The 25274-nt window shown below is 41.6% G+C and overlaps 2 protein-coding genes across 3 annotated transcripts; one reads left to right on the top strand and one right to left on the bottom strand.

Annotated features, from left to right (window-relative positions):
- Positions 1-1499: 1499 nt before the first annotated feature.
- On the bottom strand, positions 1500-8129 carry sdf4 (stromal cell derived factor 4). The gene is made up of 7 exons (XM_071541897.1): positions 7768-8129; positions 6577-6909; positions 5262-5398; positions 4925-5038; positions 4602-4760; positions 3476-3651; positions 1500-3143 (listed from the first exon to the last, which is right to left on the bottom strand). Exons 2-7 carry the CDS (start codon positions 6882-6884, stop codon positions 2967-2969), a joined length of 1071 nt encoding a protein of 356 aa, XP_071397998.1. The 5' UTR covers positions 6885-6909; positions 7768-8129; the 3' UTR covers positions 1500-2966.
- Positions 8130-9614: 1485 nt separating this feature from the next.
- On the top strand, positions 9615-23440 carry c1qtnf12 (C1q and TNF related 12). 2 transcript variants are annotated; one of them, XM_071541913.1, is made up of 8 exons: positions 9615-10855; positions 18897-19001; positions 19237-19348; positions 19571-19755; positions 20558-20666; positions 20856-20949; positions 22121-22199; positions 22286-23440. In XM_071541913.1, exons 1-8 carry the CDS (start codon positions 10676-10678, stop codon positions 22382-22384), a joined length of 963 nt encoding a protein of 320 aa, XP_071398014.1. In that variant the 5' UTR covers positions 9615-10675; the 3' UTR covers positions 22385-23440. The 2 variants fall into 2 exon arrangements, with proteins under 2 accessions (XP_071398014.1, XP_071398013.1); XM_071541912.1 differs by having other exon boundaries at positions 9615-10858.
- Positions 23441-25274: the final 1834 nt, after the last annotated feature.

Genomic DNA, 25274 nt, shown 5'->3' with positions numbered 1-25274 from the left:
CGTGCGCATCAGTCTGTCTCGGTTCGACATCAAAGTGTCAAAGCGAGATTTCACTTCTCCGATTTCCTGGAACTGTGGAGGGGAACAGGGAGAGAGACGAAGAGGTGCGAATCAGAAAGCTTGAGTAAATCATTACTGTAGAAAACTGCTCACTCTCCCCTCTTCTGGGGCTGAGATCACCCTGCTGCCACAGACTTACGTCCTTACTGGTCTGTACCAGTTCCTGCAGGCAGGATAGGTCGGTGGTCGTCTTCTGCATTTGCTTCTCAAGGCGTTCACGTGTCTTGATTATGGCCTTCATCTCCACCTGAAGATCGCAGATCTTTGCTTCCTTCTGCTCACTCTTTTGCTTTTCTTGCTCTACCTTGTTCAGAACCTGATGTAGCTTCACCTCTTTTTCCTGAAATACATTGTGTTTAATAGTATGGCATAGTGGGACATAAAAATTCACTCACTACCGGTCACTGAAAATGTGTGATGAAACAGATTATAGCTACTTTCAGTTGGTTGTCAATGTTTTGTAAATGATCCCTCCTCTTAGCCTCCTCTCTGAGCTCATCATTGCACATTTTCAGGGTTTTGAGAGTTGATTTATGTTCCTGAACAGAAAAGAAAACTTGTTTTCTCCAGGCTATTAGACATGATTGTAAGATAACACTTATCTTCTCACCTCTATTTGCATGCTCATGGCATGGTTGGCACGTCTGGCCTCTTGTCTTTTCTGCTGGTGACGGAAGTAATGTGAGAGTGTCTGATTTCCAGCAGATGTGTCCTCCCTTTCTCAAAAAAGGTCAAAGTGGTGGTCAAACAGTAAATGACTCGTGGTTTGTGTTTGGAACAAACACCGTACACAGTATTTCAGGATTAGCATGAATACTCACTTTAGCTGGTTGAGGAGGGTTTCAGGGTGGCAGTTTGTAAAATCACCGGACACATTGCCAGCCATTTTGAAATCTATTTGCTATAGCTCATGTAAAAAATTAAAGAACTCCTGAATAGCAGTTAATTTAAAAATTACTTTCTGCTGTAGTTACACAGTGCAACTATCCAAAACAAATCTCAAATCCAATAGAATTTTGATTAAGAAAATAACAATTGTGCTCATGGCAACCAAAGAATGATAAACCAAGATAATGCAGAAATTAAAAAATGTGAAGTAAACAAACATGTCACACTCACAGACCTACAATGAATAGAATGGCCATACCTAATCAAATCAGCATTCCTGAATGGTCATTTGACTGGTACACACAAGATGGCTGCCACAGAATGTTTGATAGTGTTGTCATGGATATCAGCATTGGTTTGATGCACGAGACAGGGAACATTATGAGTTGCTGTGGCCATGGCATCATTTAACTTTAACTTGTGCCAATGCTCATTTCCATAAACTGAAACGGAAGCTACTTTACAATTCCTCAAATACTAACTAAATACATGCTGACATTTATAAAAGATCTGATTATATAAAACACTGACAAAAAGCAGGTGCTCAGCGCTTGATATGAAATATTTATTGTTTACCAGTAAATTTGCAATGCACTTTATAAAGCTGTGTCACATTCTGTTATCATAAATCTTATCTTACAATTCAAAGAGAGGACCAAGAATAGAGAGGACTGTAGCAGGACCCAAACAGCACTCCACAGGATATTGTAAATTAAAAATTGAGGAATGCATATAATTCCATAGTTTGCCCAAGCATCTAAAGAACAAGGTGTGACTGTATGAATGAACCAAGAGAAAACACAAATAAACAAGGGAATTCACTGATGAGTAAACTATCCATCATCTGTGATCCAAGGCGTAGAGACCATGACAAGCTTCCCAAGGACAGCAACCTCTATTGGAATAAAGCATTCGTATGTGCACACCTGGGTGACGTTCAGAGATGCAGTTGACAGAGAAAATCCAAATTATACTGAACAAATAAATAACTTTTTCCAAGTCTTACAAGAGCACAGAACTACAGATGGCTTGGTACTGAAGATATCAACAAAAACAACCGTTCCCGATCTATTAGTCGCATCATTTCCCATATTTTGAGTCATTTTTAATTACTTTACAGATATACAGTGCAGTCCAAAACACACAGTTGATATAGACAATGATAAGTAGGATTATTTCACTAATACGGTTCAGAAGAATTTTGACATCTTTAAACAAAGACAATCAATAACCTGTTTGTAAGTAGTAGGACGGATAATATCTATCATCATGGAAACTTGTCAGGAATTGGAAACACCATCGATCACAAAATCAGTATAGGGAATGACGTGGTAACAAATTACTTGTGCTTCAGCTGTAAACTCAATTCGTAACTGATATCTCTGTTAAGGGTCAGTTCCTTTCAGCAGCATTATATTAAATTTATTTTCAGTCATCCCATCCAACAGAAGCATTAGTAGATGTGAATGAATGAATATTTACATTGTATACACTTACACCACCTAAAATCATTGAGAGTTTGCAGTAAAAACAACAGATCCCGCAGTACAAATAACTAACCTCGCTGTGCAAAGTCTTTCTCACTACTGCACTGGGTAGGGAAAATCTAGCCTTGGGTGAAATTCCTCATATACACACATTTCACATTATATCAACACAAATGAATTTTGGAGTTGATGCAGTGCCTTAAATGCAGGGAAAAGCCCAAAATGTATCATCCATACAAAGCAAGTCCAATGGCAGACAGAAGGCAGACCATGGCAACGGTTAACTTTGATGACAGACAGTCCAGAGATGAAGGAAGGATGCTTTAACGCCTCAAGTCAGCGGTGGGAGGGGCCAGTGGGGCTAGGCTTTTAAACATACAATTGCACACTAGAACCTCCCATCCTTAGCCCCCCCCTCCCCCCGCCCCGTCAGTAAGACAGGCCTGTCCCTGAAGCAGACGCAGGATGCCGCCCCCTGCCTTGCTGACCGGGTGGAGAGAGATGGGAGGCGTTTCCAAGAGCGGTTTGTCCTCAGAACTCCTCGTGAACATTCCTGGCGTAGTCCATGAGCTTGCTGCCCGTGAAGTATTCGCTGTACTTGAGGATCTCCTCCAGCTCCAAGTTGTGATTCTGGTTCTCATCTGCCACGGCGATCATCTGCTTGGCTTCGTTCAATGCGTTGTACTCGTTCATCGGGTCCATGTACTCCTGTACACCGGACAGGAAGATACAGAGAACAGGAGGGGGGGGGGGATGTGAAAAAAGAGACACCTATGCTTACAAAACATTTGAAACCACAAAATTCAAAGACATTCTGGTACCTTTTAATGGATAGTAGTAAAGTTAAGTCCTTGGTTGACCAAGTGATAATACGTAACAGACTGGACCTTGATATTTTAGAGATATTGACAGGCAAACTTCAGATAGCGATGTCTTCCCCACAAAGGATATAAAGCGTTTGGAAATAGAGCTATTCAACAGCACAAAAGAGACCAAATCAACAAGACTGTTGCTTTTTACAGTCTTTCTTTTGTACCCACCTCCAGTTCATCCATGGTTACAATGCCGTCATGGTTTGCATCAATGACGTCCTCAAACTCCTTCTTCCTTTCTCGCACCCAGTCGTCATCAATGTCCTGAGCCTGCTGGTTCTCCACAGTGCCCATGGGTAAGGAGATGAACTCTGACAGCGTCAATTTCTTGTCACCATCCTGGTCTGCCAAGAAAGCACAATAAACACATCTAATTCACACTCACTCAGTATTTGTTGCATACATTTTCATCATAAGCCTCCTCATAGAACTAGGCTGATACAAACATCCATAAACATCAACTTAACAAGCTGTAGCAAAAAATGTAGCATTTTAACATCAATAAATAATTTCCACATAAATTATGATACATAGGCATAATCACCATAAACAAATGAGATAACTGCTGAGAAGAGTGGGAGCCTCTATCCGCCTCTACACTGCATTTCACTGTGTGCCTCCGGGTCGGATTTCACAGGAAATATGCTGGATTGCTTTACAAAGGGAGATTTCTTTACAGCACACAACAGGAGGAGGGCTGCTGTTCTTCCAGCACTAACGCTTTCAGAGTTTCCCGTTATGGGAGATGGTGGAACGAGTGAAAGGCCTATGGAAAAATCACTTTCAACGTGTTTACCCTCTTCAGTTAAGTGAAAACCTTTGACTGAAGAAGCAAAGATCCTCTTTGCGACAGGAAGCAGCAGTGTTTCTGTGAAATGTGGTCTTAATTTGTTTATGGTAATTATACCTAGGTATCACAATTAATTTGACACTCACTACAATTACATGCAGTAACCCAGCTATTGGCCACACTCCGGTTAAGGCCTTATTCAGATTACGCTGTACATGCACGCTGGGACTGAGTATCCTTGTTGTTATGAATAAACCAGTACAGTAGGTTATTCTAACTGAGTTATGACATTTACATGCATGGATATACAACTGAGTTACTTAAGTAACCAGGTTAATAACAGAATTCTTAATGCATGTAAACACAGCCACTGATATATTGATGTTTAGAAATGCTACACACAGCACCTTTAAACCTCCACCTCATTACAACACTAATACACAGCAGTGTAAATTAAGACCCTGTCAAGCTCAAGATTCATATGATTAGGTAAATAAAACGTACCTAGGTCGCGAACGATCTCCTTGACCATGTATTTGAGCATGCCTCTGCTGTGCTCGGGGTGGAGAAAGGAGAGGAACTCCTGCTCGTTCAGCAGCTGGTCAGCCGGGGGGTTGTCAGCCTGGAACCAGCGGTCTTTCAGGCTTTCCAGAACCTCCTGAGCTGAAATGACAGAGACAAGACAAATGTTGATGAGACGGTGCAACTCAATACTGTTGTTGTTTTCCAGACAGACATCTACTAGACGTCAGCAGCGTGTCTTCTTTTCATAACTGGAAGATGATTCAGGATTTAGAAAAGAATAGTGCGTATTGTTCTCCACTTACTTTCCTCATCCACTTTCAGATCTTCATTATTCTTTATTTTCTCAGCAACTTCTTTCTCGTTGAATCCTTTGCTGGCCAGAAACTTGACTCTGTATTCATCCCATGTCACGTGACCTATGGAAAAAGCATAGGCGTTAGGATTTTGGATGACTACACAGGAGGCATTCTGAAGTGATTTGTAAGTGTTGCACCACACAGACCACAAGCCTGATAAGCCTCACAATAAAACATTGGTGCTTTCAATTATTAACCAATATGAACTTCTGCTCATAAATCAAGCCACTGAACCTCCTAAGAGGCCAAGAACGGACTCAGGACTGTCCTCTCTCTGTCTCACCGTCTCCATCAGGGTCAACTGCATGGAAGCTCAACTTGTTCTCCTTCACGGCCTCCTGGAAGTGCTCCTCCGTCTTCTCCATAATCCAGCGCTGCATCTCCTTGGCACTCACGCTCCTGTCGTTGTTGAAATCAACTCTGTGGAAGGAGAATATACAACCTTTTAGTTGCTAATTGCCCTGAGCTTTGAAATATTAACATCATTATATACCGTCACCTGTAACAACCCATATACTGCATTATGTGACTGGCTCATGTCCAATGTGCAGCTTTTGTTTAAATGTGCCTAGCACCAATACCTTTAACACAGCCGTTTCATTACCATATAAGGTCAAATGAGGGAACAATGAGTAAGGATTTGTCAAGTAGCTTGCTTCCTGCCATGAGAAATTTGTCAAGTCACAGAAGAGGATTAGTTTAAAAAAAATATGGACTGGCTGTTGCCTCAATATATCAGCCTCTATGCTATAATAATGGCTTGCAGCTTTGCAATTGTATATTGTAAGGAGAAATATTTATAATATGTAGCTATAGCTGGTGCATAGAGCAAGTGCATGCCTTCTTTCAGGAACACAGGTACACTAGGCTTTTATGCGTCAGCCTAAGTTTGTTATTTACTTAAAGAAGAATTTGCCTTATATCTGGGTTCTGCCTTCTATAAGAAGAAAATGACTTCCAGTAAATAAAAACTATCCAGCCGTGCATGTAGCTTTATTGTGTAGATTATGTACATTATTTTCAAGCCTCACTCAATTTTTACCACAATTGGACAAAATTTGCGCAGCCACTTCAGAAATTATACAACTTTAGAATGAATTGGCCTGTGTAAAAACCATGATACATCATGATTTGGCACTATAGGATTTTCACAATCTCATTGCATACATGCATTGTGACATGCCCCAAGTACTTCTACATCCCATATTCTGCTTGTCATTAGGGTGATAAGTAAAGATATTTTTGAAGGGTATGCCTTTCTGCTTTTAGTCTAGTTTTAAATGTTTGGGGTTAGAAAACAACACACTGTGACTTCTTTGTAGGCCTATGTATAACAATCCACTATTTGTAGGACACTACAGACCATAGGTTAATGGGATGGCTAGGTTTTCATATCCAAATGCCATAACCACTGCTACAATACAACTGTGCTACAATACAAATGCACTGAGACATCACACTGCACGCAACATGTTGATGAATCTCTTGCACCTGTATAATAGTTCTTCTTCAGATCAGTGGTTTCAACATTCCTGTGATGAGCCAGGAATGCTGGTACTCATGAGGCCTAGACTGAAAGAATGATGAGTATGTCTTACTTGCTGAAGATTTCAATAAGCTTCTTCCGGTTCCTCCTTGGCTCTGAGTCCTCCTCAAACTCCTCCATCTCTTTACCCAGGAACACCTCCTGATGGAAGTCCTTGTTGAGGTGGCCGTCCATCTCCATCTTCACCCCATTCAGGTGGTCTGGCGGCAGAATCTCGTTCTCATCCTTGCCGGTTGGGTTCTTATCTTTGAAGGCTGACATGTTGGCTGGCCGTGCATGGACATCCATGCTGTGGAGCAGCACATACAGAAGCAGGGACACAGCCAGGTGTCTGCACCACACTTGCCTCAGAACAGCCATGATGGTTATTGCTTACCCAGATGTCCTAAGGAAGAGTGGGGGTAAACATAGCATTAGTTAAATAACATTTAACGTTAATTCAAAAGATAAAAGGTATCTGTCAAAGTTAAGTGATCAACAGAATAAGATGAACATTAGCGTGCAGCCTTATATGGATGCATTAAACTACAGTACGTCCTTAGCGCACATCACAGTTAACGTTAGCTTCAATGCGCCATAACATTAATGTCGCGTCACGTCATATAAACATTTACCGTAAATACGACCTGCCGACTAGAAAAACCATTCACGTCAACTTCCTAGTGCTAAATCCAAGTAAGATATGTGGGCATTTTTGCGGCTTTGTCTATGTTTACAAGCGGTAAACTTAGCCAAGAATCCACCGATGTAGGCAGTCAAAAGTAAAAAATAAAAATCATCACTATTCACACAAATACAATCAAGCCTCCTTATACAAAGAGACCAATATCTGCAGTTATGGTTGATTTCAACTCCATAAATAAAATTATTTTGGATGTGGGCTTGCCAACGAGTTAAATGTGAACACTTTCAAGTTGAAGCAACGAAATGTCATCCCATTCTTGTTTCTTCCTACATTACATGAACGCAGCACAAGGTTAGCTGACAAGCTTTGACAGCGTTATCTTACGTTCATATTCATGCGATTTCAACATTACCTAACAGTATGAAACTACTTGCTCACACGACAGCTAACATTCGCAACTAGTCTGTTAGCAATTAGCTTAGTAACGTCAGTCGTGATTATTTTATAACTGGGCTAAGTGTGGCTAACACAAGCAGGCTAACAACAACGTTATAATTCGCTAACAGTTAAATGAACACATTAAAGCGACGACGAAGGGCATAGCCAAGGATGACCAACCTGTCAAGCACGCAGACTGAGATGAAACTCCGGGAACGCAGTTCAAATGAGTGAGTGTTAGGAAATGAGAGGCGGCTAGCTACAGTAGCGGCACCAGCTGGCTAAATGTTAGCTGGTACTTCGTGTCAGCCGTCAGAGAGCCAAACAGACCTGCAGTGCTTTCAGGCAAGCTGTCAGACTCTAACGTAGCTAGTTCCTGTACACGTGGCTCATCCACAGGACTCCCAGATCAAAATGTGGGACAGCTCAACCATAAACACTGCTGGAGGGATACAAGTTAAATAACAAGTCCTTGCCGATATTGCAGTTGATAGACCCAAGCTTTCAGTTGAAGTAACTGGCTGCTCTGTTTGCTCTGCCAACGAGTGTCAAGCCGGTTAGAAATTAAAAATAGGACCTCCGGCCATCACTTTCGAAGTAAAACCCTTATTGACGTGTGTTTGTACTGACGATTGTGTTGCAGCTTTTTTGAGTAATACAAAGTACAAGAGTGAAAATAAGGGCTGTATTTATGGGTGAATCTGTAGTAAAGTAACAAATTAGACAGCTGTTTTTACACATGTCGGGGTGCCCAAAATACACGAAGAAAGGCTCAAAAACATAGAATAAATCGACTCTAACCCACAGCTGTGGCAAAATAATTAAAAATAATAAATAATAAAAATTAACTCCCTGAAATAGAATGAGCTCCAGTATCTGGTGTCAAGTCAGCCAGAATAACCCACCACTAAAATAGAGGATATGTGCTTATTTGTGTACCAGTATTGTAAAGTGTAGGCCTACCCCTTTATGAACTATTGCCACTACTTAAATTGGCTGTACCTTTTGTGTGTTTGTAACTCATCCGATATTAATTTGAAACTTTGACACGTTTATTGTTTTTTCTGTACTATGTTTGTTCTGCACATTTGTTCTTTTTTCACACGCAATCCATATTATACGCTTTTATTTTGAAGGCAAACTCGCTCAATTTCCGGTCTTCCTCTGGCTGGTTGACGTCGCTTGACTGCTGTTGCGTTGTGTTGCGTTGTCAGAAGACAGAGGTGCCAACGGATACAGGAAGTAGGTTGGCCCTACAATGGAGCCATATTGGAAAGGTAATAGTCATTTTTTGTACTCCAAGCTGCTGCCTCTGGGTGGCACTGTGTTCAAATCTTATATTCATTCTAAAATAGGCATGATTGCAGTCTACCCATGGCGTGAAAATGCAGCCGAAATTGTCAAATACATTGATCAACTGGCAGCCTTTCTTGAGCCAACATGTTATTTATCCTGATAAGAATATAAGAGAGATGGCTAAATTGCTTTAAAACTTTTGAGTTGATTGTGGGTAGGCCTAGATCAACGCTTTGTCAAATCATTTAGAGGTTATTTACTGGAAGCTGAAATATACATTCCTGGAAATATATGTATTAGATCAGTTCATTTCCCAATGTAAACGTAAGACAAGTGAGACATTTTGTTGTACATAAAAGCACAAAAGACAAAAGTACAACCTATGCTCTGCACTATGTAACACAGCCTGTATTCATTCTTTGGCAGTTTTTCAAGCAACATATTGTACAAGATATTGCCTGAGGGTCACAAAAAAGTGCATAAATTCTTTTCTATTGCTTGGATCTAAACACGGGGCTTTGGTAGAGTAGGCTAATATTGAGCCAAAATGACAGACACTCTCAGAAAGATACACACGCCCTTATACACATCACACACACAGCTTGTCTGCCAAAGAACCTCTCCAGCTTGCTACAGAGTTGAGCATTTCATCTATGAGATTAAACAGAATACACCAGTGGGGTTGCCAACAGAGGCAAGGGAGAGAGAGAGAGAGAAAGAGAGAGAGAGAGAGAGAGAGAGCGGGAGGGAATAAGGGTGATGATAAAACTCCACTGTGAGCCCTCCTGTAAGCTCAGTCAGAGAGCAAAGGAGCAGCCGAGACCAGAGGGAGAGTGAGTGCAACGGAGCAGGCAAAACAGGGACCTACCACACACTCAAAACTGGGCTCTCTGACATGAAACTTACACATGGCCTTGGACTTGATGACTTGTAGGGACAGCCAATAGAGAGCACCTTGAGCTGTTTTGGCCAGAGGCAGAAAAGCACACTGCTACCAACAAAAAGTTTCACGGTTTTATGTTTTGTGATAGCAGTGAGCAACCAGCTCACACTTCAAGGAGAAAAGAAGAAGGCTGGGCAAAGACCAAAACTGGACCTTATCCAACTTCTCTGGGACTTTGTTCACTCTGCACCCCTGTGGGACAGATTGATTTGACTGCTGAACTGCATCTTTTGAGGGAAGCCCAATTTTTGTGGATCTTGCCATTTTTCCAGCTGCCACACAACTTTGTCGGGGGGATCCATTGCTCAGCGGGAGAGAGGAGGAAAAGAGAATATTGCCATCCATCTCTATCCCAAGGCTCCCCCGTACCCCACCCTCAGCTTTGGACGCCCCTCCTCTCTGCCTCTTCCTTTGCCCCCTGTGCCCCCCCACCCCTCACCCCCCAACAGAGCAGAAAGCGTGAAAAATCTCACTAATGGGTTTATTTGCTGTCAGATCTGCGCCGATCTGTCATTCCCTGGGACCATTCTGCTTGACACATTTCATAGTTGAGTAAGCCCCTTGGCTTTCTGGCTAGAGTTAACGGTGCCCCTGCAACGTTGTGCTGGCTGAGAGCTCATCAAGAGGAGAGCAGCGGCGGCAGCAGTCAGTCTGACAGTCTCTCGGACAGGGAGTCCCTGAAGCTGCATTCCTCCAGTCTCCTTCTCCCTGGTTGGGTCTTCATGTTTGTGAGCCTGCATCCAGCACAAGCTGCATCCCCAGCCCCTATCTAACCACGAGGCAGATCCTCCCCTAGAAGATTCTGGTTGTTTCTGCAGGGATCCTGGTGCTGACTGAAAGAGTGTGAAGATGTGGTGTGGGGCTGGGCCTCTGGCGGTGGTGGCTGCAGTGTTTTGGACTCAGTGTGTCCTTCTGGAAGGGGTGGATGCCAAGAAGGAAAGGAAGAGGCCAAAGGAGGCCACCCCACAACACACAGAGGCGTACAATGCCACTCTCTCCAACAGCGAAGAGATCGGTGGCAGCATCAAGGTAGTAAGTGAAACTCTCTAAATGTTTGACTTTAAAATCACTATTCTTAAGATATGTGTATGATATTTCAGGCTATAGATTTTATATGGAAAAATCTATTATTTATGAGCTACTTTCTTGTGGTAATACTACCTTTCATAAAGAGAATAATGCAGATAAAACTATAAAGATAAAGCTGAGATTCTACACAATCTAAAGATAGCAGGCAGCCGCTAGATATGTACCCATTTTTTGACATTATCAAATGGAATGCATTTTGACTTAGGAGATGTGTAATTTCTTGTCAGCACAGGAAATACTGAGGGCAAATAAGTGTGGTAAGGGCAGAAGCTAGGAGAGGACAGGTGTGCCCTACTAGGTCAAACCTCAGACAGTGAGACGGCCAGAAATGTGTGAAACACTAAATGGATGACTTCCGGAGGAATGCCAGGAATGTGGACATCTAAAGGCTGATCAATGCATCAATTAGTGCACACAGTGGGTGTCTGCCACCAATTTTCCAGCCTATGTGAACAAACCAGGACATAGGAAAGTTTTATGAATCAGGCATGTCAAGAACTGATGTCTAGCATTGTCTAAATGTGAGCCATGAATGGCTGGGAGCATCTGCCGATAGATTTTAAAGTTGATATAAGACAAGCAGTAGATACTGCTAATTTTCAGATAAGATAAGATTAGATAAGATACAATGAACTTTATTGATCCTTGAGAGGATATTGGGGCATTGCAGCAGGAAAAAGTGAACTATAAATAGCAATGCAATAATTGAAGATTAAAGATACAATGTTCTCATCATGATTACACAGATTCCTGTTGGCTAGAGAGAATTATCACCATGTTGACCATTGACAACAATGATAACTGCAGAACAAGGTTGTTTTCATGAAACATGTTCTTCTGGCAAAATTGCATTACACTGACATTTCCAATAACAGCAGTTGACCTTTGACAATGTTATTTATTGGTTTATTGCTGGTGTTGCATATTTGCGGGGGTATCCAACAGGATATTTGCTTTGCTTTCGGCCCACCCATTGTGTTGGCATTCTCATATAACTCTCACTGCCCCATATACCAACCGCCCTTCAGCTCCTACCAGGCAGTCTCTGGAATCCTACTGGTAACTTCCACTGCCTTTTTTCTGAAACCAAGCAGTGAGGTCCTCTCTGTATCTTTAAGAACACATTGTAGCTGGTTGTGGCCTGGTGATGTTTATTTGACTTGGTTTGCCCTGTAAAAGCAGAGGCTATGAAGGATGACCTTGTGTCAACCCTCAAGCCTGCTGAAGATTGCACCCCATTGGGATTTCACTTCTCTCTCCCGTCCCACAGGAGTGGGGTGTCTTGCCGTCTTCACAAGCCTCACACTATTTCCCCTGAGGTCCCTCACAGGCCCGCTGCCATGATGTAATTCCTGGGAAAGTTAGGTGGGCAGATATTTAAAGACTTATGGCTATGTTGTTCCCAGCCCATTGATTCTGTCATTCACAGGCCTAGTCTGACTCCGCTGTGTCTGGGACATCCGATAGGGGCGGTGCGGCCCCGAAAACTGGGGCAGCATGCCGTGTAAGCCCCTCACAAAGCCCCATAGAAAGGGTCCTGAAAGAGAACACCTCAGTGAGGATTAGCCCCCTGTGCCCCCCTCACTAACATTCTTTTCATCTCATCTCCCACAATCAGAGGGTAATGACATAATCACTCCTAAGACGCAGTGTTATGCCAGATAGTGTCTATGCCAAACATTGTCACCTCTGATGAGAACCTGAGCTTTAAGCTTAACATCTAAGGTGGGGAAGCGCTCGTGTTCAAGGTTGGAAAATGCACAGCGCTTGTCGGTGCCACTCCATCCAGGGTTCTGTTAATGAAAAAGTGTACCACACACCATGCAAGTGGCAAATTTGCTTTTCTTGGGTAGTTTGTAAATTTATCCCATTACACGTCTGTAGCTTTTATGTCCTGGAGAAAACAACACGTCCATTGGAGCTGCCTTGGCAGGATATTTGTATTCTTAAACAAGCCAAAAGTTTATACTCCACATTTACATTTTTTTTCCTTGTGCCCAGTGGAAACAGTGGAAACTGTTCTTATGATGGCATTCATTTTCTATCTGACCAATCCCGTGTGTGGGCTGTTGGCAGGGTGCAGTAGTAGACTGCATTCCACGAGAGATTTTCCATTTGAAATTGATCACAATAGTGAGGTGTGGAGTTGTGCTGTGAGTGGAATTTTTATGAGATGATAACTGACCAGAATTCAAACAACTGTGAACTCTGTGTAGCATGGCATAGTGCATTGACCAACTTATCTTTATATGGAGCAATATGTTAAAGTGGAAGAGTGGATTGTTAAACTGCCACAAAAATAAATCTTGCATTTCTCTGCGATGATAAACACTGCAGAGGTGCTATATGTAAGCCTTATTACGCTCCACTCTAAAGATGAGAGGAATCTGTCATTGTTGAGAGCAGTGAGGGATCTGTGTTCGCTGTAATTGAGGGAGTCAAGTCAAACATCACTCCTGGCGTGTTGAGTAATGGCTGGGTTTAGCCCTAGGGGAGGGTTTGTGTTTCCCCTCTCTCATCCCCAGTGATGATTAATGCAGCAGTGTATGGGACCTTTTGGATCACCCTACACACTTGAGACAAGACCAAGTCCCTCAGGAAACAGGGCCACTGTGGGAGCACACACCTCTTGTACACTACTGATGGCGTGACCTACCTATAGTCTGTATAATTTACCCGCCTCGCATGATATTGAACTCTCCTTTCATGATGTCAGGGGTTTTAAAGGGTCCTGCTTATTTAACGTGGTGCAATTGCTTAATGAACTCGTCTGACAGAGAGTGAAAAAACAAATAATAATAAACAGTCCTTTGTCATTACATCTGAAATCTGCAAGTAAAATAAACTGTCTGGACAATATTCCCTTTGCAGCCCCCTTTAAGTGCCAGAAGTTCTGTTTTCACACAACAGACATAGAGGGCCTGTTTTATTTGGATTTTGTTTCATTTCTAATAGCTTCAGATTGATGCCAGATTTATAGAAATCCCTTAATCTTGCCTGATTCTTATCATGTGCTGGTCATGTTGCTTTGATTCACATTGGAGTCTTGAAACCATAATTTTACCGTTATGGCCATTCTGAGCTTTACAGTACATGGATCAACTGTGGATTCTAGCAAAGACAGCTAGTGCTGATTAGTCAAAATAAGGTGGTCTGTTTATTTTTTTTTTAGTGCACTGGATGATGCTAGTTCCAGATTCTTCATGTGATGCATATCAGTGTGCAATGATATTTCTCTCAAAAAATCACAGCAAAACAGTGATGAAGTAGTTTAACATTTGGGGTTACAATTTCTTATGCAGCAGTCAGATCAGTGATAAATAGCATCATTGTTCGGCTTCTACTACTTATCCTTTTAGAATTTACATGATGCATTTTACCTTTTGGTTAAAGGATAGATGAAACCACTGTTTTGCACTTTCTGTAATTACCCTGTAACCCTGTTAGTATTACCTTTCAAATTTCTTATTTGAAATTTAAGTATTTGTAATATAACCTCACAGGATGGAGGAACAAAGTACTTACATAATAAAGTACTCCAAGAGAAGTAAAATGAACCATCTATGTACTTATGTGGCATAGAAGAGAACCACAAATGAATCACATAAAATGCAAAGGCCCAGAGTAAAACCATGGGGTGTACCTGTACCTGATATGGAACTGGATCCACCGTGCTTTTCAACAGCTCATTTTACCTACCACAGGGAAAATGAGCACCCACTCCAATTTCAAAGCTATAATTTGTACACAAAACAGATGTGACACAGCAATCAAAGTTTCTTTCAGCTTATTGACTTCTTTTTTTTATATATCAAAAGGAAGCCAAGATTGTCCCTGGTGATTTCTTAAGCATAAACATAAATTTAATCACTTTCTCTCACATATGCACATAATGAATGGATTCACACATTTGCCTGTTAAGCCTGTTTAGACAACAATGAAGCTATCAGAAACAAAACAAAACATCATTATTCTGCATACTTTAAGCCGCATACTCAAATATATCATTTTTTAATAACTATATTTCATATCGGAACACAACAATTCCAATTGATGTTCCTCTGAAAATGGCTTCAAAAACTGTCAGCATTTGTTGAACTAATAGCAGCATACTCATAGTGTGATAGAGTAATTATGTTTTGCACATGGTGCTTGCCAATTGAGTAATAACACAGTGAGAAGAGAACAGAGTCAACATTGCATGCCTAACTGTATTTAGCTCTTCGGCGATAAATCCTCAAGGCAATCTGTGTCTGTGAAGTGCAGCGGTGGGGAACACGGGGGTGGATGCATGACGACTGGGATGCACGCAGGTTACCAGGATCCCCTCATCTTACATGGCCTGGGGATCCCTGCCTCCCAGGATGGGATAGGCCCAGTGTTAGCCCCATCCGCCCATGCATGGATGACTGCACAGGGAGTAGTACAGGGATATAAAAACAAGGGATTATGGAAGGCTCTCCATCATCCTGTCCAACCTTAAACCTGCCTGTGAGCACAGTGATATTCTGTATCACCAACTAAAGTTTCACATTGCACTATGTTGTACATTGCATGGACAGTTTGTATGGATAGACAGAACAACCAGATAACACGGTTATGAAAATAAGATGGCTCCACTCCTACATCTGGAAAATTCAGGAGCTGCCCTGCAACGGAGTAGAGTTTCAGTATCAGTTGCAGCCCCAGAGACAAGTTTTAACAGTTGTGTTTGTGTTTTTGGTGGCATGCTGCCTCAGGGAAATATTTCCCCATTTTATTGCCTCAAATAAATTCAACCTAATTTTCCCAAACTACATAACAAACATACTTAAAGCAATGCATGTAAAAGGTTTATTCATCCAGACCCAAGCCGCTCTTTTCCGGGTAATGTGATCTCTTGAGCTTTTGCTTCTGGGACTGATCAACACTGATTCACTAATTGATTTAAATGTTATGCAACACTGAAGAACTGTATACTACAACATAATTATACAAGAAAAAACTTTAATCTTGTGCCATGGTTAGGAGGCAAGTTTCATCCCATTCTTCAGATTTCAACCTTGATAGTATGCCTTGATAGAGTGCCATGATTTAGAGCTCCATTAATGAGGAAAAACACTGTCATGAGGACTTAAAGTTTAGAGTACCTTTAGACACATTCTCCTAGTCGGTGCTGGAATGGCGTGCGCTCACACCTGCTGACAGACAAAGCCATTTTGAGGCACTCACACATCACCAGCGATCAAAGCCAGAGACCTGGTGTTCTTCATCAACTCTCAGACTGATACCTGGACCCGCTCCCTCCCCACTTTGTTCATGAGCTGTACGTGCTGATACAGAGCTATGCGAGGGAATCCATAGTTTACTTTGCGCCACAGTCAATAGCAGCGAGTGAGAGATTGAACTCTACTGACAGGCTTTCCCGTGTCGTCAGGCAATATGGTTTTTATGTCTGCATGTGTGGACTCCAACACGGGCCTTTGATGTTCTCTGTAGAGGTAGAGACTCACCTGGATACAATGAATCACAATTTCTTGGCAAGTTGTGTGAGCCACCAGCTATCACTATAGTACATGTTATGCTCTGGTAGCACAAATGCCTAAAATGAGCGCTGTAGAACAAAACCTGCATAATAGAGAGACTTCAGCATTCTTTAAGCTGATGATTAAATTATTTATATAGTGATTTGCTGTTATTTTGTAGCCTAGAAATGAAGGTAATAATTACCTTGGTCATAGCCTTACTTCCTAGAGCACAGAAAATCCTTGAGGGCATGGTTTTAATGGTTTAATTACAATGGCGTGTGTTAAAGAGGATAACAAGCCCAGAGTATGGCTGATTTCCTGGCAATGATATGCTGTCTTTTTTTTTTATTATTATGTAGGGAATAGCTAAGATGTATAATTATAAGTCACATGTGTGGGCCAACTTGTGCTGCTTAATATCTTTGAGAAAGCAGACAATGATCTATGACATAAACACAAGACGAAATGCGAAGCTCTGACTTTCCTGGGATTGGCGGCCGCAGCACTGAAGCCTTTGTTTCTCACTGGCTGTCAGTGTTGGGCGGGTATCGTTTGGATCATGCAGAGCTGTCTAAGAGTATTTTGTGGCGATGATTCACGCCGTTATTTGACAGACACTTTCACAATTAATCCCAGTGGAAATATACTCAAATTGCCACAGGCATGGAATACTGGTGCAGCCCCCCCCCCCCCCCCCCCACCTCCCCAACCCCCAGTCACAAACGTGTTAATATTTGTTAAAGCTTCCAGAACAGGTATGCTAATGAATAATACTGTCAGGCAGAATTTTGCATGGCAAGGGGAAAAAGCACTTTTATCCAGTAGCCTCCTGGTTTTGTGGAAACGGTATTGAGTACTGTAAGATTATCCTCGTCCTGACAAAATCAGTCTCGCTTTTATCTGTTTCCAAGCCTCAAAATCACAACAAAAACACAGAAAGATCCAACATGCAGCAGGCACTGCGCCTGTTAAGTTGTTTATTTTGTCTGCTGTCAGAGAGAGAAGAGAGAAAGTCAGAGAGAGAGAGAGAAAGAGAGAGAGAGAGTGAGTAAGACTGGGCTGCAAACCCAAACTATGAAACCTTTTTTTTTTTTATTCCAGCATATTGAAAAGACAAACAAGAGTTACTTTGTTGCGGTGGAACAAGAGGCGAGTCTTTAACAGTGAAGAAAGGGGCATGTTGGTTTTGCAGATAAGTGATCCGTGTCCTGCTGCCAAACCTAAACAAATTCCATTTCAGACAGCTCACCTCCATGGCTCGTCTTTATCTCCTCTTCTATCTCAACCACAGTCACTTGACGTTTGGGGAAGGGCGAGGGTTAGATCTGCAGTAATTGGAATTCATACAGTTTCACATTTTACCAAAATGAAAGTACGCCAGTTGGAGCGCTATGCATATGAAGGTCTGTTCCAGAGGTCTGCTTGTAGTGTATAAGTTCAGCATTAGTTATCTCCCTAACGCATCCCACTCTCCTATACAGTAATTCATTATAGCCGAGTTATTTCAGATAAGGAGAACACGCATGCACAAGGTTAGGAAATAGACTAACAACCCTAAATCATAACACTCCTTGTTGACATTCATGGTATACACACACACATTTGTTATCTCTTTTATTAATATTTCAATCATTACATTACTCACACACTGCAGTGTTGATTTGAAAAAAAAAAAATGCTATGGTATGTGTTTTTGGTATGGGAGAAAGTGTTGGCCATTTTGACATGTTGTTGTAGACTAATTGAGGTCTGCAATCCACAGAATCTACATCACACGCACATGGACAGACTCATTTTTCACCAGGCTGCTCATGGAAATTTTCATGTGTTGAAAAAAAAATCACTTGAGAAAGTTTGTTTATATTCGTCCAAGCCTATTGGGCAAATAAGAACTGACGTGGCACCTGAGTGAATTATCTGGAATGAAAAAATAAGCATAAAGTGAACCGTTTGGAGAGGAATGGTGACTGAACATAGTTGGTAATTTGACTTTAGAAAAAAGCCTTATTCCTCTTCAGGGAGTTGCAGCAGACCGGGCAGCAGAGAAAGAAAGAAAGAAAGAGGTTTCCCCGTGTGACCTTCCTTGATGTCTGGCACCATTTAATAGTATCTTAGGGCAAGATTTTCCAATGATGGCTTATAAGAAGAAATTCTGACTCACTAGATTTAGTTACGTTGGTACAATACTTTGCATTATGTCCCATTGGGCAAAATGATTTCAAACTAAAATATCTGATGAACCTTCCAATTCCAGCACTCTTTCAAAGAGTCATTGTAATTGATTTTAGAGATAGCCGGTCTGTATGTGAAGCTTGCCACCTCTTTCAACTCATTACTGAGCATGCTGTAAATTTCCTTAATATCCTATATTACTCCAAATGAGTTCATTGGTTAATATCTACGATGCCCTAAACGTTTCCAGCTTGACTTTACATTGGGTAATGTTTTTTTCTGTGTCATGCTTTCTGCCACAGGTTGCTGACAACCAGAGAGTGGACCCACTGGGATCATGGATGGACTTTGTCAAACGACCCGTCGGCAACTTCCCTGGAAAGTGTCGCAAACGGAAACGACCCCTGGTAAAAACAGTCTATGGACTGTGTCTTCTTTAGTTTTTCAAACGATCATACTTTTAATGGTGATCATGATGATTATTACATTAGTCAGGCCAGCAATTGACATACGTACATAAAGACAAAATTGCATATTAATTTCCAAGTCAAGTTTGGATGCAGGTTTTTTGTGTCATGTCTTTGCTAGCCACAGACCATCTATTACAGTGCATCAACATTTTGTCCATCTCTCTTCCACTAGCCGGGCCCTCCTGGTCCCCCAGGTCCTCCTGGACCACAGGGACCTCCTGGTTCTCCTGGGGCAGAAGTGACCCAGGAAGTTCTTCTGCAGGAGTTCAAAGAAATGATAAAAGGTACCTAAACAGGCTGATTTCCAGTCCTACAACAGTCATGCTACAGTTCCTCTTGAGGTTCTTTCATTAGTGTTACAAAGATAACCTTTCAAACTCCAACTTCAAACATCATGTGATGCACATGAATATGTCCACTTTGCTAATATATGGTATTGACCTTAAGTCAGCGACAGTAGACATTGTAGGGCCTACAATGTGATGACGTGGGTGTGTTTCCGTTAGAGGCTACAGAGAGGAGAGCAGCAGCACTGGACAGACAAACCAGCCCCAGCCAGCTGCCTATGGCCCTCCTCACCCTGGAGGGAATGACCTCCTACCGGCGGATAGAGGAGGCTTTCCACTGCAAGCTGAAGGGACCTGTGGTGGTCGACAAGAAGACTCTGGTGGAGCTCCAGAACTTTCAGACAGTATGTTTGTTTGAAACCACGGAAATGTTTATGAACTGGTTCAGCTTTTAGCGCACGGCTGAAAAAGTAAAGGTTTGGCTAATCCTCTCTACATGGTTACCTGCTTTGTTTCTGACCCATTTGCTTTTCTCTCCTAACCGTGTTTGAAAGAACAAGAGTTTAGTAATCTTCGCTTAGTTTGCATGGGGGGAATTATGAGAGGATCATCCCGTCACTGGTAACTGGCACTGGCAAAGCAGTGCCACTCTGGAGCTTAGACTGGCTCTTTGGTCAAAAATATCTACTTTTTCAATTCTCCACATCACTCTCTGGGCGGCATACAAAAGGCACTCTGTCTGTGACTTGGAATAAAGTGTGGAGAGGACAGAAATAGACACTGTTTGAAACAGCATGCTGTAGTGGAAGAACTATGCCCCGTTGGGACGGGCTGACAAGGCAGGAGGGAGGCTTAAGCTTAGCCGTACGCCAGTTTAATATGCTAATACGGGTACAGCACTATGCTATTGAAGTTTTTTACTGTGCAGGATATTTTAAATGCTTATTCAGAGAGTCAGCAGTAAAGAGGCAGACAGAAGAGGGGAGACACAAAGGAGGAAGGGGGTTTAAAATTTGAAATTGAATCGAGGTCTTCCAGCCATAGCATCCGCCCTGCTGAAGAGTCCTTGAGCAAGACCTAGGGGTGCTGCTCTGTAGCTGACCTTGCCCTTTGACCTGCCTGTGGAGGGATTTCCCTTTAGGGATCAATACATTATCACCAAAAAAATCTAACCATGCCATTTCTGCCATTTCTCTGAACTTCCAGCCTCCAGCTAAAGGAGCCTTCCTCCGGGGGTCGGGAATGGACCAGTCTACCGGGAGATTCACTGCTCCCATCACAGGGATCTACCAGTTCTCTGCCAACGTCCACATTGGTAAATAACAGTAACGGTCCTATATGGGATATAGTCTATAACAAGGCCTTAGAGTACATTCCTGACTGTACATTATGATGTGTTACTGATTAAATGTGTGGATTATTATTATGGGACTATTTTAAATGAGAGCTACACTTAACCCTGTGTCAAGAGGTGATTGTAACTAGTTTTGTGGGGTTTTCACAGACCACAACGAGGTGAAGAGGAGCAAGAGTCAGCTCAAGGCCCGGGACAATGTTCGGGTACTGATCTGCATCGAGTCCCTGTGCCACAGATACACGTGAGTATGCCAAGGCTGTTAAACACTTTGGAGGTCAATCTCTACAGAACTCGTCCCATGAATCCAAATCAAGCACACCCAATCTACCATTCTTTGTCACCTTAGTAAATTAAAACCATGTGGTTCTCATCTGTTATGGCTAGAACACATGTGGTCAGAAATACCCTCACTTACCACTAATGGAAGTTAATAGAATTAATCTTGAGAACTAATTAATGCAACTAGAAGCCAGACATTCTCCATACTTTGCATTGTTGACATTCTGTCGTGACAGTTTGTTTACTTCTACCATGTGACGGAGATAATTTATTGGTGTTTAATGCTACCTCAACTTTCACCAGAATTTATGAGCTGTTAAAGGTGTTGTCTGTTATAGTTTGAGTGGAACCAGTTTGGCATTTCCTGTATAAAAGTGGAGCAGGTCTTTAAAGGAAATGTCCTCTCACTCGGGGCTCTCGTCCCTGTCGCCTAACTAATCTTTATAGACTCACCTTTGACACCTCAGGCAGCCTGTTGTGTCCGACAGCACAGCAATGAAATGCCCTTGTTTGGGATGTGGGAGGCAGATAATGAACAAGGATCTGACACAGTGGTTCTACATGGCAGATATTGCAAATCCAGTTGGAAATGGTTATGAGTTCTTTCCAATATTTCAAAATTTCTATTTACATAAAGTCAGCGAAAATTGTTGAAATGAATTGCTCCCTAAACTCTCCCCCGGACTGTGCAGAGCTCAACAGCCTCCCTCCTAGCATGGTACAATGAGAGGAACGTATAAATAATATTATTATGATGGGTTACCTAACCCAAAAGAGTGCTTGGCTTTTGCTTTTCTAGCCAAAGCTCCAGCCAGTCTCGCCCTCCCACGCATGAAAATGCAGAGAATGTGAAATGAGGCTCATTGCGATGGCAGTTAGAGTGAAGACAAACATGATTGATTTGCCATAAAAATGTAGCATTTTCCACTTAACAGGAGCCAGTACTCTCACTGTGCGGTTGCAGCCTGTAACCACAGTCTATGCAGACTTTAGGCCCAATAACACTCAATTCTTAATATAAGGCATTTTGCATGTTAATTTAACCAAGTCTCATGGAAAGCTAATTTGACGTGAATTGCTGAAAACTAGTTTCATAATGTTTATTTAGTTGTTTTCTTTGAATTTGATTGCAGGTCGCTGGAGATGATTGTTGGATTGGAAAGTAACAGCAAGATATTCACTGTCAGTGTGCAAGGGCTGCTGGAGCTACAGGTAAGTATCACACACACACACACACACACACTCACACAATATTTGTACAATATTTACACATAAATGTTGTCCATTTTTCTCCGCAGGCTGGGCAGTACACGTCCATATTTGTGGATAATGCAGCCGGAGCATCCATCACAATACAGAACGGTTCTGATTTTATGGGCATGCTGCTCGGGGTATAGCCTCACACCCCGCCCCGTGAACAGGGCGTCAGCCAAGTCATCCGTTTGTGCTATTTTTTCAATGGACTACTTATGAGCACTATCATACAGTAAAAATCCATGGGGGAGATTTGAAGGAGTTTAGCTTCAGAGAAAGAAAGTAAGGTTGCCACTGGACTTTACTACTTGGCAAGCGGTGAAAGGACAGTGTGGAAAAACTCAAGGACTGAGTTTGTCTTTCACAATGCACTGCCACTTCCCCGGGGAACTTTGTTGCTTTGTTGCTGCTTACACCAGCAGAATAACCTGATGAATAAAACAGTGAATATGTCTGTTACATTGTCATGATTGTTGAAAATGTCATTACAGCAATCTTAACAGTACACCAAATGTCAATGTTTTGTGTTATGTCCTCTGAATAGATGTTGGAAGAGCTGGTGAACATGAAATAGTAGAAATCTGTATGTATACTGATATGTCGATGTATTTTGTCTACATGATCTATTGTGTACAACACTCTTGAAACATAGTTATTTTTCTTACGAATTCAATCTCACATTTATATACATTATGTATGGTACATAGACTCTGTGAGTACACTGGACAATGGAAATATGCTCAATAGACATAATAAGGCCCCACAAGATCTTGGAATGATGGAGTGATGTCTCATATATGTAATTACACCTTTTGTAACATAGCTATCACTGTATTATTACAGTTTGTGTCAAAAGAAATCCAGATAAGCTCTTTGACTGTAAGGGAGCTGAGAAGGATTTTTTGCTAAGATTTTTTACAGTGCCGTTTGTGTTATCATTATTATCTGTTTATTTTTGCTGTATTTTTATTACTCTTCTTGGCATATAGTTGTCTGTAATTTATGATAACTGATACTCCATTAACATTGGAAAGTCATTAAAAAAACATTGAAATTTGATATGGTATTTATGTTTGAAATGTATCCACACATTTTGTGGCAATTGTATCAATCCCAACTTGATTTTGAATCACATGGACTCTTGAAACCACAGATTGGATTGCAAGAATAACATTATATCTTTTTACTATTTTTTATTATCGACCATGATATACTGTAATTTGAAATTAAACTATTCTAAAAAAGTTGCCATGATGTGTTCTCCACTCAATAAGTCCTGATATTGAGGTGAGGTTTTCTATCATTGTAACATCTTGTTTCATACCGTAACATAATATAATCATTGGCTCAGTGGAGGGGGACTATCAATATCTAAATTCTCTTGTGTTGCTCTTTAGATTTTCTTTTCTTCAAATATATTGTGTGCTTATAAAAGCATCTTCTGGAATGCAACAAAAGTTTGCATTTCCCCGTAGTGTCATTTGCATTGTAAATTACCCAAAATACCTCAAATACCTTTGCAAACAGTGGCAGACGGCCAAATGAATTGCTGCGGTTACCTACCAACATGTAAAATATTACTAAGACACCTTGGTGTTTGAAATGAAATATTCTGCATGTCATTTATAATCTTGTGTCCAGGGAACAACAAATCTAAGGGCTATTACCTTTTCCAGACTGCTATTCCGCAATTTTCCAGTTTTGTTTATACTGAATAACTGTGGTTCACTACAACACGCTGAAGCTGGGGCAAGTCGGACCTCATGGTTGCTATTTGGTGATTTTGAAATATTGATACTTGAGAAAGAGATTTTAAATAAAGGATTTGTATAAGTTTTGCTCTTAGATTAGTTTTTAGGAACACAGGCCACTTCTAGTCTCAGCTTATAAACATAGTGTACAGTACTATACACAAAGATAGACTGGGAAAAAAAAAGAAATACAGTGTAATCTTCGATAATAGTATTACTTGGGTGGTCTGTATTATATCACAAGGCACAAATAAGAAGGTTTTAGACTTTATGGCACGAACGCTTGTCCAGCCACTTGAATGAGCTTGTTAGCATCAATGCATGAACGCCTTATTAAAGAGGCTTCTCATGGAGGCATTGCTGAGATGCCAAGTGTCACATACTGTACCCAAGGACCAACCACAAGAACTTAGCACCCACGTGCTACTGAGCTCTACCTAGCACACATTTCTGACATGAATCGGCTGCTCGCTGAAAAGTACACCGAGAAATTGAAAAACTCTCATATTTTACTATTTTACTTTTAAATGAATTGCTCTACATTTTCAGGTACTAGCCTATATATACCTTTATTTCCTCTGAGCTTTATTTCCACTGTGTCCCAAGAGAGATGTTTTTCAAATGCCAAAATGAAAAGAAAGCCCTTGATGATAATTCTATCTAGCTCAGCCAGAATTCATGAGGTATATTAGGTGACTGGTCATTGCTGAAGCATATTCACTCTGCTTTTTACCAAAGCTGTCATCTATCAACATGTGAAACAGTATAGGGATGACAGAACTGTAATGTTTCACATAATATCTGCCTCCTCATTGCTCAAGAATCAAGAGAATGGCACACACTTGTGAGTTTTGATTGTCTTATGTTTTTTTTTTTTCTCAAAACGTGTTTAATGACAGCTATGTGAGCATGCCATAACGCATTCGCTGCCCTGCCGCGGAACACACGGAGCCTGCCAAAGTGGTTGCGAAACCGCCCTGCGCCACGACTCTGACAGGAATTTCCCATCGCCCCATTATCAGCATCAGACAAGCTGAGTGATTGCAATTACATCTGCCCAAATGCTAAGAGCAACTGCTTTTTCTCTTTTCCTTCAGAGAAGTGAGGTATTATGAATGGCCCCATTGTGAATCTGTGAGTTTCTGTCTGCCCTGAGTTGAGTAAACCAACATAGTTGGGCTGTATAGCTTTAATGACGCCTTAATTATCAGATTCCTGTACCTTAGTGACTGACTTGGCGGGTGACGGCTTTAAGCAAAGCCTCCCATATACAGCCATCCTT

The sequence above is a fragment of the Centroberyx affinis genome, unplaced genomic scaffold (genome assembly GCF_046629955.1).
Source record: "Centroberyx affinis isolate AG114_WGS23_722 - 3 ecotype Tasmania unplaced genomic scaffold, CSIRO-AGI_Caff_v1 ptg003969l_1, whole genome shotgun sequence".
NCBI classification, from domain to species: Eukaryota; Metazoa; Chordata; class Actinopteri; order Beryciformes; family Berycidae; genus Centroberyx; species Centroberyx affinis.
Note: the sequence above shows the minus strand (reverse complement) of the source record. Positions and strands in the feature narration are given on the sequence as shown.